General features: G+C 55.8%; 4 protein-coding genes across 4 annotated transcripts; 1 reads left to right on the top strand and 3 right to left on the bottom strand.

Moving 5' to 3' along the window:
• Nucleotides 1-179: 179 nt before the first annotated feature.
• On the bottom strand, nt 180-2,111 carry B0T26DRAFT_742766 (major facilitator superfamily domain-containing protein; the record flags this gene model as incomplete). The annotated part of the gene is made up of 10 exons (XM_060444163.1): nt 180-377; nt 412-579; nt 609-782; nt 908-997; nt 1,061-1,119; nt 1,224-1,328; nt 1,368-1,383; nt 1,435-1,624; nt 1,725-1,968; nt 2,066-2,111. The coding sequence occupies 10 exons, from the start codon at nt 2,109-2,111 to the stop codon at nt 180-182; spliced, it is 1,290 nt and encodes a 429-aa protein (XP_060292515.1).
• Nucleotides 2,112-3,444: 1,333 nt separating this feature from the next.
• Nucleotides 3,445-4,386, bottom strand: B0T26DRAFT_653326 (ubiquitin-conjugating enzyme/RWD-like protein; the record flags this gene model as incomplete). The annotated part of the gene is made up of 3 exons (XM_060438448.1): nt 3,445-4,138; nt 4,206-4,285; nt 4,360-4,386. The coding sequence occupies 3 exons, from the start codon at nt 4,384-4,386 to the stop codon at nt 3,445-3,447; spliced, it is 801 nt and encodes a 266-aa protein (XP_060292514.1).
• Nucleotides 4,387-5,053: 667 nt separating this feature from the next.
• On the top strand, nt 5,054-6,886 carry B0T26DRAFT_678664 (surface antigen-domain-containing protein; the record flags this gene model as incomplete). The annotated part of the gene is made up of 5 exons (XM_060440255.1): nt 5,054-5,086; nt 5,210-5,263; nt 5,322-5,505; nt 5,574-6,820; nt 6,869-6,886. The coding sequence occupies 5 exons, from the start codon at nt 5,054-5,056 to the stop codon at nt 6,884-6,886; spliced, it is 1,536 nt and encodes a 511-aa protein (XP_060292513.1).
• Nucleotides 6,887-7,253: 367 nt separating this feature from the next.
• On the bottom strand, nt 7,254-12,255 carry B0T26DRAFT_398815 (ABC-2 type transporter-domain-containing protein). Its single transcript, XM_060434797.1, has 2 exons — nt 7,502-12,255; nt 7,254-7,442 (listed from the first exon to the last, which is right to left on the bottom strand). Exons 1-2 carry the CDS (start codon nt 11,998-12,000, stop codon nt 7,337-7,339), a joined length of 4,605 nt encoding a protein of 1,534 aa, XP_060292512.1. The 5' UTR covers nt 12,001-12,255; the 3' UTR covers nt 7,254-7,336.
• Between the last annotated feature and the right edge of the window lie 1,121 nt (nt 12,256-13,376).

The following is a 13,376-nucleotide window of genomic DNA, read 5'->3' as shown; positions in this document are numbered from 1 at the left end:
TAGTGGCCGCTACCGCTCAGAATATGACCCTGTACGGCGATGCTGGATGTTAAGTGCTGGTATCGTGCTGGGTGAAGGGTGCAGAGTGGCCTTGGGCGATGCATGGGGCCTTGGCCAAATTAGGCAAAGCTGTTGCTGGCGTCTCTCAGAGCGGCAGTACAAAGCTGCTGGGCTCGGCTTCAGGAGCGGCGGTAGCACCTCACAAGGCGGGTCGGCTTCTCGTTGATAAGCTCGCTGGTAGCAGCCTCTCGCCTGTCATCCGGCACGCGGCGGCCAGTCCACTGCCGGATCCGCTTGCCAAAGAAATAGAGGACCGGGACGCTAAGCGATGCCACAATCATGACCTCGCCGTACAAGGCAAAGGTGCTAAAGAAACCCTTTTCCAAAATCCACTCGGTCGACTTCCTTGACAAGGAAAAAGCCAACGATGATGCGGATGATCGACACATTGACCAGCACGGGCCCTGCGCACATGGGATAGCTCTCGACGATGAAGACGTTGAGGGTGGACATGGCGACGAGGAAGCCAAAAATAATCATGAAAGACCCAGCAAGCAGTAATGCGCAGTGTCCATTTGTCTGTCCAACCCAGCCAAACACAAAGGCACTGGAGAAATACCGAAGACCAAAGGCGCTGCCATATTGAGCAAGTGGTGCTCTGGTTCCCGGGAGCCTCCGCTGCTACGGGCCACGGAACTGGCGATACGGTCCGCGATAGGTCCTCCAAAGAGGTATACCAACCCCGTTACAGCGATGAAGGGTAGCACCGATAATCCCGTCCACTAGAATTACCACCTGCAGAGAGGAGTGAGCACATACGCAACCAAAGGGGAGACAAACAATATCTTTGTTACCACTGTGCTAGCAAAGCGAACGGTCCGATTTGCTGAGCGGCCGAGTTGGCCACGACGAAGATACTGTTTGCCACTGTCGCCCAGACAACAGCAGGAAAGAAGGCCGTCCTCAAGGCGTCGAGCATTGACAGACCTGCCTCCTTCTACTCAAAGCTTGTCTAGAAGAAGCCCACATACGTCCACATTGTTGGTGCCGACTAGGTGACGTAGTCTAGTTCTGGCCGGTTCTGACGGCCTGGCTTGAGTGGATATAATTTCCGGCCGCCTAGGAGGAAAACGTTAGAGTGTCGGTAGAAATATCTCAGCCAACTGGAACCGGAGCTCCACGTGCTCGATAAACAGTCTAGATGTAAGGGTAGGAAATCGTACTCAGCCCCTCTTTGGACCTCATCCATGTTTCCGGCAAGAATAAGAGCAGAAGCAGCCAGGCCACGACACCCAGGCCTGAGGTAATATAGTACAGCCATCGCCAATCTTAGTTTGACGCAATATATGGGGCGGTGACGCCGAGACCCGTAATGATGATGTCCTGGGAGGAGACAATGGCCGACATGGCCCTGTTTCGCTAGTGTATAAACACCATGTCTTGGATAACCAGCGGGATCAGGGCTTCAATAGCGCCAGCACCAAGGCCCTGAACAGCGAACGCGGCCAAGTGGCTGTCAAGAGAGGAACTGGCGGCGGCCCAGAAACCGCCCGAACACGCGCACCCTCTGGCAAACAACAGAACAGGCCGCCGGCCCACGGCAATCGACAGGGGGACCAGGAGGCTATGGATGGACAGCGGTCCCAAGAGTCATTCAACGTGTTTCCACACCACACGGTTAGGCCCAATACTTCGGGTAAACCGCTAGGAGTTGCACTAGATACATACTGCTGGCAATACCGTTGCTCAATAGTGGCAACGTGGCGAGCAGCGATACCTTGCCAATATGGGTAGGTATGGTTCCTTCGGGAGGTATGGCTAAGGGGTTGACGCCAGTCGCAGAGCCACCGCTGATTTTCTGGAAATCGGCAGTGTTGAGGATCCGTACGTCTACCCCCGAGTAAAAGAGGAGAAATAAGGGTACGAGAGACCCAATAATGACTTCGGCCAACGAAGATAGAGAGCCAACTGTGGTAAAGGAGGAAGCAGCCGCCAGAAGTTAGCCGACGAAATGAGATATGGCAATATAAACATAGCAACCTAAACAAGGGCATTTTTTACGTACAGAAGCAGACACTGCCGATGGCCGTCCACTTTCGCCATTGGTGCATGTTCAAAGGATCTTTCAGACGGTAAGCCGATAGACAAGGAGTTGGATCCCGGTTTGGAATAGATGCTGCTCTGACCTTTTGGATCCTGGGTTGGCATCTTCAGGAGATCAATATTAGTGTTGTTACTCAGGCCACAGCAACCTGGCGTGGAGACAGTCTCTGGGCCAGAGGGCTTGGGAAGACGTAATAGGGGCAGGTTTACACACAGGAATCAGACGGATCTGGCCGTTCTCTTACAATGAGGTGGTGCCAACGACCAGCGTGCCCTCACTTGCATGCCCTCCGACAACAACAACAGCAGGGGGATCCAGCCCTTCGTCACGGACCTACAGATCGACCAGCGACGCAGCTGAGCCATTCTCGCCCTGCAGTGGCCAGGTCGCCATTGAGCGTGCCATTGCTGGTTATCAAGAAGCCGGCCTTGGTGTAGTTGGGGGGGCTAGTCGAGGTAGCTAGCTACCGGAGTGTCATCAGGGGAAAGAGAAGCAGAGAGAAGGACGTCGAGAGAGAGAACCGGCCGCCACCTATCTATACCTATCTATACCCTCTGGCAAGACGTACACATCCATCTTCACCACGGCGTCGCGGCTTCGCGGCAAGCCCGGTTTGTGGGACGGCGGGGGAAAGAAGCTAGAGAAACGTCGTCATGCTTGATCGGCGGTGTGCTGTTGTGCGGTATCGACTTCCCTCTAGAATAGAACCTTGTATGCATGGCCCACAGGAAGATTTTCCCACGTGGTGCCCCCCCAAACTTATGGAAGGCACGCATGCAAGGGTTGTGGGTAACCAACTAATGGTTCGGCAAAGAATGCCTGGAACCCGGTTTATGTAAGGTAAGAACTGTATCTGTTCCTACCACCTTGTAAGTGGCGATCCTTGACATCATGGATATCGAGCAAGCTGCCTTTTGTCACCACCGTATTGCCACAGCAACAATAGAGAAGGCGTCTCGGGTAGTAGCCGCAGCTGGCAGTGAGGTGCTATCGTAATCGTCATGGTCTAATAAATTACCACGTATATTCGTACATCCACGAACGCTGGGCCAACGCTTATGCACGCCACGCCATGCATCGTGAACTCTTCCCAGATCCCATCAAAACAACCCAATACAGATGAGAAGCTCGGCCGGTATCTGTCGGCCGGACAGCCTCGCTCTACTGGAGTTGGACTAAACCCTCCCCGCATATCATACCAAAGCCCATTCTTTGCCGCATGAAGGAAGTCCTCCATCGCCGTCCGTGCTGAAACCCGTGATATTCTCGTTCCTAGGCACCGCACCGGCTCACAGACACTCTTGGCCTCGATTTCGATGGGCCTGCCACGCTCAACCTCGTCATGAGCTTGCGCTCGCTTCCCCGAGGATCCTTGCAATGAGGACATAAATGAAAACGAGGCCGCCCGCCAACAGCAACTTGTTCTTGAACAGCCAGCCCTGGCCGGCATCTCTTTGCTGAATCACTGCATCCACTACCGCATGGGCTTGGTGACCGCTGCCAGCAGCGATGCCTAGCTGGGGTCCGCATGACGGGCCACCATTGTCTAGCTTGTTGCCCGAGGCCGTGTCGATCTTGTTTTCTCTCATCCACTGGAAGTTCTCCTGGTCCGCTTCGGGCCACTCAGACTTGAACTTGGCCCCGCCGTCGCCCGCCTTGACGTTGCCTTTGCCGGCGTTGGACGCTTTCAAATGTGATCCGCCCCCTGTCGAGTTCCACCAGCGGGACCGCGCTGCGTGGTACTTGCGCTCGGTTTCTGTGGCCGAGACAGAGCCCGTCGTCATCTCCTCTGACGTCATGAACGAGAGCAGGCCGATGAGGATTGTCGAGACTTCCCAGGCAGGGTTGAAGGACCGCGGGTGAAAATCCGAGATAGACAAACACAGCCGGCTGGACGGCTGGAACCTACCGGACGGGGTGTGCATCCGAATCGCCGGCGGCGCAAACGGATAGTTGGGCGGGAATATTAATGTTCCCCAGTATTGGCCGCCATGATAAGGGGTGTTTTCGGGGCCCGTGATGATATAATGCCATCTGTGAAACCAAAATAATCAGCCACATGGGCAAGAGGGAGCGCGAACGCGGGGTCACTGGCACGTACTCCAAGATGTTCGAATCCGACGGATGCGCTGTGATATACGGAGGGGGGTTCTCGGTGATGCTTTTGTATTCCCTCGTCAGCTGTACAACAGCGACAAACTGTCAGCCTAGTGCTCGTAGTAATGAAGTACACTGCCGGACATGTATGTACATACACGCTTCTGGGCCGCACGGCTCGCCATGGTATGGGGTTCTCGGCTTGGTAACGGCAGTATGGGCGGGGGAAGGGGGCCGTCAGTGGTTCAAGCGAGCGAAAGGAAGGCGGCGCGGCGGCAGTAAAGAGCGCCCGGTGCCCCGCGATCACAATGTCGATGGCACGACCGTCGCTCGCGAGCTGTTGTTCGGAACGAGTGAGAATTCGAGAACTAATGGAAAGAGTTGTTTACCGTCGGCGACGAATCGCAGAGTGTGGTTGGGGAATGAGTGGGTGAGGACGTCGAGCGAGGCGAATGACGACGAAAGGCCAGCGACAAGAGGCTGCGACAGAATTTGGGCTGACAGGCCAGTGACCATTGGACCAGGCCCACCCGCCGCCTGAGGCCCTCAGTCTAGACCCCAGATTATGTCATCCAGCCGCCAACCTAAGTGGATCGAGCATCCCCCGCCGCGCAGCGGGGCCCTTGTCCTTCCCCTTTTCTCACGTCTCAACCCCAGCCACATTCAAGCCACAGCATCCCCTTGAAAGAACACTTCCTCCATACGTGGCTGATGAGAGCATGGTCTCCCTGTTACAGTAACGGTGTGAAGCAAGCTCTAGCCAGGTGCCGGAAGTAGCCGGATTTGAAACAGAATTGTCAACAACACTTCCAAAGCACCATCACGGCCTCCAGCGAGCTGAAGAGAGCTCCAATGGCCGCCTCGCTGGCCCCAGGCGGTAGCAATGTAAGCAACTATATAAAAAATTCCAGGCCCCATCCAGCCCCGCTCCGACGCATCCCAAAGCTCCAGAGCTCCAGAACAGAGCAACACATGAACATGGCTGACCACCCACCGCCCATTATACAGGCCGCCTCTCACAGTCCGCGCACCTCGAGTATTCCCGACACCCCTGCACCTGCGGTAAGCCTTGGATCAACCCAAATTCGCCGTCTACTGTGTCTAATGATCGAATCTGCAGCTTAGCGATCACCTTCTCACCCCGGCTTCCATCAGCTCCGTCGAGGTATACGGCGCCACCAACACACGGAAATCCCTTCTCGACCATCTCTTCAGACCGCTTGTCGAGAACCCGGGTCCAACTACCACCCTTGGCGAACTTCTGAATCGCATTAACCGAGCGAGCGAGAAGCTTGTGCGTCTTGGTGCGCACTTGCCAACCCTTCCCTTCCCTGGCCCTAGTCCCACTGACACATCAAGCAATCCTCGACAGACATTTTCAAGCAAGAGGGCTACGGCGTCTTCATATCCGATGCGCGCGATCGCCCGTCCGGGGCCGCGGGGCTCCATCCCGAGAGAACGGAGCTCGACGTGTCGTTCCGCGTCAAGGAGAAGTCGCGGCTAGTGCTGAGCGCCGGCACCGACTTTGGCAACGCCGAGGGGTCAGCGTATACCAATGCCGTTCTGCGCAATGTCTTTGGGGGCGCCGAGTCGCTGTCGGTGAACGCGAGCACGGGCACGCGGACGCGGTCCGCCTACAACGCCGTCTTCTCGGCGCCGCTAAACGGCAACCCTGACCTGCGGGTCGGGGTCGAGGGGCTACGGTCGTCGACGCAGAAACCCTGGGCCTCGCACGAGGAGCAGCTGGCGGGCGGCAGCTTGCGGCTCGCGTGGCTGGCCGGGAAGATGGGCGACAGCCACGCCCTGGCCTACTCGGGCGTCTGGCGGCAGCTCACGGGCCTGGCGGCGGGCGCGTCGCCCACGGTCCGCGCAGACGCCGGCGACTCTCTCAAGAGCTCCATCACGCACACGTTTACGCGTGACCGTCGCGACAGCCCCACGCTACCGCAGCGGGGACATCTGTTCCGCACCGTGTCGGAGCTTGCCGGGTGGGGCCCCCTGCACGGCGATGTTTCCTTCTTTAAGTCCGAGGCCGAAGTCGCCGGTGCATCGTCCCTGCTGTCGACCGCCCGCTTTCACAAGAGCGGGACGCCTATTACAGTTGGGGGCAGCCTGCGGTTGGGTCTACTGTACCCACTAGCCGCGGGGTTTTCTTTTGGCGGGCCTGCATTGCCGAGCCGCATCAATGACCGCTTCCAACTTGGCGGGCCGACCGACGTGCGCGGCTTCAAGCTCGGCGGGCTTGGGCCACACGACGGCAGCGATGCCGTCGGCGGCGACGTGTTCGCCGCGGGCAGCGTCAACATGATGCTCCCTCTCCCCCGCACTGGTCCCGCGTCTCCGCTGAGGATTCAGCTGTTTGCAAATGGTGGCCGGTTAGTGGCGCTTAGAAACGAAGGCAGAGAAAATGAGAACGGCGGCCCTGACAGTAACCTAGCTCTAGACTCCAGTGCGGTCTTGAGGGGTATGAAGTCAGCCGTCGGTGAGCTGGCAAGCGAGCTTCCCAGTTTAGCGGCGGGCGTTGGTCTGGTGTACGCGCACCCAGTCGCCAGGTTCGAGCTCAACTTCAGCTTGCCTATTATTAGGCGAGAGGGTGAGCAGGTTCGAAAGGGTCTTCAGGTAGGCGTAGGTATTAATTTTCTATAACATCATTTGATGGATCAAAAGGACATACACCACGAATAGACAGCCATTTCACGATGCTAAAAATTTTTTGGATTGGCATTCACATGTCTGCCGGAGCGGTAACACCAAATGTCGATTCATGGAATTTAGCTTTTGGCTCTACCCAACCGTATGGTGGATTCTATCTACATGCCAAGCCTGCCGGGCTTCCCCCGTATCTATTTTAGAAATTATGTAGGTGATGACTATGAAGGAAATGTACGGTACGAGAAAGTGCACAAAGTTATGTACGTAGTGGTTAGTGCCATCGCAAAGTGAAAAGGAAGAATAAACAAGAAAAAACATGAGAAAAAAGAAGCTGGTTGTGGCTTTTAAGGGGGTAAAGCGTCTCGCCCCCAATCATATTGCATCATATCAGCCATGTATATGCAAGCGAAATCGCACTCATTCCGAGCAAAAAACTCGGAAGGGCGTGGCCTCCACTTTCCAATGAGACCATTCCAAGAATGTCTACTCCTTCTTCTTCTTGCCGCCCAGCTTGTTCTTGGGTACTCGGACGATCCAGTAAACCGCAAGGGCAGCAAAGACATTGAAGATGATGAACGCGAACATGATTCTGCCAAAGATGGTTAGCTTCCAAATCGGTTAGAGATAAACAGTGCGAGAACTACGTACCCAAAGTTGCGCCACCTATCGGCATAATCGGCGTTCACACTCAACAGAAATTGGTTCGTGTTGTTAATGGCGCAGTAAGCGCACTCCTTGAGGTTGGAGGGATCCAGAAGGTAGCCTCCGGTAGCGGTGATGTATTTATCGAAGTATTCGCCACAGGTGCCGTTTAGCGGCTCGAACTTGAGATACTCATTCGCAGCACACCTAACCTCGGTGTTTGCGACACCGGTAGATAACATAGCGCTGACCAGGTAGGTGAAGGGGCTGAGACGGTACATGAAGATCCAGAAACGCGGGAGAGTATCAGGGTTGGCGAGGACACCGCAAAAAATGAGGCAGAGCGTGAAGAGCAAGTTAGCAATGTTGCCACCTGCCTCGGCCGTCTCGAAACCCGCAATGATGAAATCGGTAAAAGTCGACGTGAACAAGAGGAAGGCGACAAGGAGCAAGAACATGAGTCCACCACGTTCGACAACTTGGTCCGCCGCCGCTGCATTGTGATGGAGGCCGACGGGGTAGTACCAGGAAAAGAACATGAGAGCAGCCATTAAAATGTTCCACGGGAGCTCGACGATGATCTGCGACAGCATGAAGACCTTCCAGCCATAAACTTTGGAGGGGCGCTCGCGAACCTCATAAAGAGCACGCTGAATGACGAAGTGAGGCATGGTCTGTTGCACAAGCTGGCCAAAGACCGTCAACAAGTTGAAAATTGCGAACATTTGGTTCTGGAGGCCTTGGATCGTGTTCGGGGCGTTGAAAAAAACGAAACCAATGAAGAGAGCAACAAGGACGCACAAAGCCATCTTCGAGTAAATGTAAGACGGTGTGCGCCAGTACTGCTGGAATACGCGATATGTGACCTCGCGGAGCTGTGACAAGAATGGGGCTGCGAATTCGCGGTAGCTGCCCTTGTCATCGGACAAGACCGTCGCTTCTTTCGCATCCGCTTTGAGGCGCTGCAGCTCCTGTTGGGTAGCCTCGTACTCAGCGCTTTCGCGCCAAGTGTTGTACCAGTCGAGGTCGGTTGTGGATCCGGGAGCGGCACCAATGACCTCAAGCATCCATTCAGCCGGGTTGGCCTCGGCCGGGCAGGTAAGTCCAGAGTGGCGTTCGAAGTAAGATGTCATGGTTTTAGAGTTCTCGCCAATGTCGCCGTAATAGACCGTCTTGCCACCCTTGGCCAAAAACAAGAGCCTGTCGAAGCGCTGAAAGAGCATAGCAGAAGGTTGGTGGATGGTGCACAGTATAGCTTGGCCGCTCTTGGTGAGTTTTTCCAGCAAGTCCAGAATGGCCCATGAGGTCTGACTGTCGAGACCAGAAGTCGGCTCGTCAACGAAAAGGAGCAAAGGCGGCTTCGCGGCCAGCTCAACACCGATAGTCAAACGTTTGCGCTGCTCGACGTTCAGACCTTCGCCGGGAACTCCGATAATGGCATCAGCGTATTCCTCCATCTCCAGCAGCTTGATGACTTCTTCAACATAATCAAGCTTCTCTTGGCGCGGGACATGAGCAGGCTGGCGCAGCAGGGCACTGAAGTTCAGGGCCTCCCGGACAGTCGTCGTTTGGAGATGGAGATCTTGTTGCTGAACATAACCGGTCTTGCGTTGGAATGACGTGTCCCTAGGGGAGCCGTCGACGAGCATCTCGCCAGTGATTACGCCCATTGATGTCCGGTCGGCAAGGCAGTCCAGAAGAGTGGTCTTGCCAGCACCAGACACGCCCATCAAAGCGGTCAGGGTGCCTGGCTTGACCCAGCCGTCGACGCGATCGAGAATCTGCCGCGGCTCCCCCTTGATCTTGACCTCGTAGCACACATTGCTCCAGTGGAAAACACTTGTCTGTCTCTGCAGAACACCGTCAGATGCGTTACCGCCATTGATGTCCTCGTTGATGATAGGTCCGACCACGGGGGTACCGCCAGATTCGGCATCGCCCTTGTTCTCCTTGAACGAGGCCGGCTTGTGGCCGCGACGGAAGACAAGAACTTCGCCTCTGCTCTTCTTGGCTGACACATTCTCTGCAGCCAGGATGTACATGGCGAGGAATCCAGCCATAAAGACCAGGATGAGGCCAAAATCGCGCCATTTGTGATCATTCAAATATGAGAAGCCCGTGTTTAGGTAGGCGTCGCCATTCACGACGCCAGAACCAGCAACCGAGCCAATGGCAGAGCAAACACGGTTGAGATCGCCCACATCCTCATAGCCGGGAACCAAGGGGCTCGGGACATACTGGGTGCAGGTAAAGTCCCGGTTGTGGAACTCGTTGACCATGAGTGCCTCGAAGGCATAAGCCAGAGGGTCAAGGTAGTTGAGCCATCGACACCACCCAAGCATGTAATCAATGGGAATAGCGAAGCCGGTGAAGATGATGAGGTCCAGAATAATGATGGCCGCCGGAACCATGGCTTGCGACAAAGTGCGGGACGTGCTGGCGATGGTTCTGAACATCATCGACATGGTCAAGACGGTGACAAAGGATATCAACAGAAAGAAGAAGAAGGCGCCCGGCTCGCGACGAAGGCCCGTCATGAAGTACAGCGTAAGATTGAATGTCAAACAATTCAAGATTTTGTAGGGCATGTCGACCAACATTGAGGCGACGGCTTCGGCGGAAGGGTGGTAGAGGGCGTAACGGTCATGCTTCTCAACAATGGGGCGTTGTGCGTAAAGGATCAAGATCTCGAGGGCGCTGGCGAAGGCGTTCATGAGGCAGGCGAAAAACAGCAATGCACCACGCTGGAAGAAACTAGCAGTGGTCGGCTGGAGGTTGAAGAAGACACTGGAGATGATCAAGGCCATGATGAAGTTGCCAATGAGGGCGCCGAGGGTTAGACTGGGGTCTCCAACCAGGCGCCTCCAGCCTCGCCACAGACACAGTTCAATCTGCTGGATATAGGAGAGCGTAAAGGGCGACTTGGCCCGCTGCCCCTTTGCCTGCTGAGCCTTCCTCGAGTCACGGAAAGCAACGGCATCGGGCCCATTGATGGGATGGCCGACCTTGTACTCCTCGATTTCAGCTTGGAGGGCCTTATAATGGGCACTGTTCTTCCACGCCGCGGCGAATTCGTCGGGGGTGCGTGGGGCTTTGCCCTCAAAACCAGGTCGCACAATGCGCTCGATCGGGCTGGTCATGGACGTTAGGAAATCTGGTGTCGTCGCGCGCGCAGGGCAGTCGAATCCCAAATCGATGAAGTACTGCCTGGCCTGGTCGGCTCTTCCAAAGAAGATTTGACGTCCCTCGTATAGCACTATGGCCTTGTCGAAGAGGTCGTAGGCGCTCTGCGACGACTGATAGATGGAGACACAGGCCGTGCTCTCGAAGAGCTCGGTGCTAAGTCTGAGAGTCTTGCAAAACTCAAGCGCGTTGGCGCTGTCCAGACCTCGGGTGCTGTTATCCCAGCACTGTAGAGGAGCGCCAGAGAGAGTGGCTTCCGAGATGGTAACCCGCTTCCTCTCGCCGCCCGAGACACCACGGATGTACTCGTTGCCCACACGCGTGTCAACCGTGTGGCTGATGCCATACATGGCCATAACAACATCACGAAGATGATTAGAAAACATGGCCGAGGTGACGCCCTCTGGCAGATAGCGCGGGGCCCTGGCGCGAGCGGCAAACGTCAAGGTGTCTCCCACCGACAACTGAGGGAAATGGGTATCGACTTCGGCAGTGTAAATGGCCTCACCCCGGTGGTTGGTGTGCATTTCCTTGGCGGTCATACCCTGGTAGTTGAAGTAAGAGTCGTCGTCAACAAATATGCCATTGAAGTCGCCAGCAATGGTCTTCAGGAGAGTGCTGCAGCCCGACCCTGGGGGTCCAAGGACAACGAGCATCTCACCCTTACGAACGAGGCCGTCAAAGTCGCGCAAGATATCGATACGGCGCTTCTGGTTGCCGAGAAGCCGGCGAACCATGCCAATGCCCTCGAGCCAGATGTTCAAGAAATCCTTCTGGTAGTCGGTCGGGGTGCCAAAACCAAACACGTTGAGATGCTGGAAAGCGACTCCGGTCGTGCGAAACTGGTGCCCCTGACCCGAAACCATGGCAACGACAGCCCTGGCCCAGGCCTTGGCGCTGAAGTTAGGGCCATTGGGGTTCAACGGTGACGACTCGTCTTTCAACGAATCCACAAAAACGTTTGTACCAGGCTTGGTCTCGCCGGCATGCGACTGAGAAGTATACTGCCTGGCCAGGGCCTGGACCAGCGTATGGCGACGGTCCTCCTCGATCGCGTCGTCGTCCTCGTCCTCGCGACTCATCTTGTCCAGAGCGCCCTTCTCGTTGTGGCCCGCGTCGCTGTCGGCGACCTCGGTCACGGACGTGGCGCGTGTCCTGGTGACATCGTCGTGGCGCGAAGGAGACGACCCTCCAGCAACATGCGAAGAGGCGGTGGCATCCTCGGTCTCCTCGTGCGTCGTTTGCCTTGCGATCGCTGGCAGGCCGGAATTCTGGGCCGTCCGATCATAGCTCCCGAAGGAGTTTGTCCCGGTCAAGGACATCGTCCCTTGATTCCTGTCACTCGCCAATATGCCTCTTGTCCGGAAACTGGCGCGTCTTGATATTATGGTTTGGAAAGGTGGTAAATGTCGCGCGTCTTCCTATCGAGCACGGCGCATTGGTATTCAAGAATAAAGGTATAACAAAAACAAGAACCTGGCGACCAAGGCAAAGCCAGCAGGACGGGGGTAATGAGCGAAAGAATGGGCAAAAAAGCCTTGAGCAACAACAAAACGCACAAGAAGCAGCGAATTGGGGAGGAAGTAGAGGCGCTGCCGGAAACACAAAAATGCAGGCCAAGCGGGCAGGAAGGAAGGAAGGAAAACACAACCTAAGATATAAACTAGTAGCGTGGGAGCGCGGATATTTACCAATCCCCGGGTGGAGTCGTTCTCTTGGGACGGAAACAGAGACGCCCCCGGCGCCGTCCCTCCACGAAGAAGGGGGGAGGCTGCAGGGGGTTACCTCAAAAGTTCCTCTACGCAGTAACTAGCGCGCGTGAAGACTACAGAGATGACGCCCAGGCTGGGCGGGATGGGCATGGCATCCTGGGATGCCACGGGAGAGGCGCGGCCCCACTCCCGTTCGGATCTGAGTCCTGACAAAGCACTATACATATTCCGTACCGCGTACATACATACAGTAGTATCCTTACTCCGTACGGAGTACTCAGTATCAGGTTCAAATCCCCCTTCCCCCTGTATCAGTATTGTGAATAGTTTTACCGAACAAGCCGTCTGTCTGATAATTGCTCCTCCCAGTATCTTACCAGCTGCGGCGTGGTCAAGACACCCTCCGCTGCTGGTGGTTATCCGACGGGGACGGGGACGGGTGCGCACACAAATCCGTGGGGAATCCACTCCTAAGTAAGAACTGAAGCGATGGAGAAGTGATTCAGAATGAATCCAGATACAACCCCGCCCCCTCCAGCTCTTACCAGAACCAGCCAATAATCTCGCCAATAGCCCGTGGGTCCACACGCACCTGCCAAAAGTGTGCTACATTTTTCACCACGAGAATCGGGCTGTGAGAGCAAATCTGGGTAGTGTGTAAAAAAATCATTCAGGACGATCGACCAAAATCGCCATTCTGCTCGGCCGCTTCTCGATCGCCATCAAGCCCAAAGAACAGTAATAACAACTGCAAGCAGGAGCCTGGCACAGAAAATTCGGCAAGCGAGGGCTGGATAGTAGAGCCTTTCCAGACCGGGAAAGGCTTCCCAATCAATCATTTATCAATCAGGCTACATGTCTTGGCACCGCGCCAGCCAAATCAAGAATCCGTTTTCCTGGGTTTGCAGTGGACTCCGTCCGATTTGCCCCGCATGGACTTCCTCTCGGGGTCCTGCACAAGCCCGGTCGCCCGGGGCGCGCGCGCA

The sequence above is a fragment of the Lasiosphaeria miniovina genome (genome assembly GCF_030549165.1).
Source record: "Lasiosphaeria miniovina strain SMH2392-1A chromosome Unknown B0T26scaffold_6, whole genome shotgun sequence".
Taxonomy (NCBI): domain Eukaryota; kingdom Fungi; phylum Ascomycota; class Sordariomycetes; order Sordariales; family Lasiosphaeriaceae; genus Lasiosphaeria; species Lasiosphaeria miniovina.
This window is presented reverse-complemented; position numbering and strand designations above follow the sequence as displayed.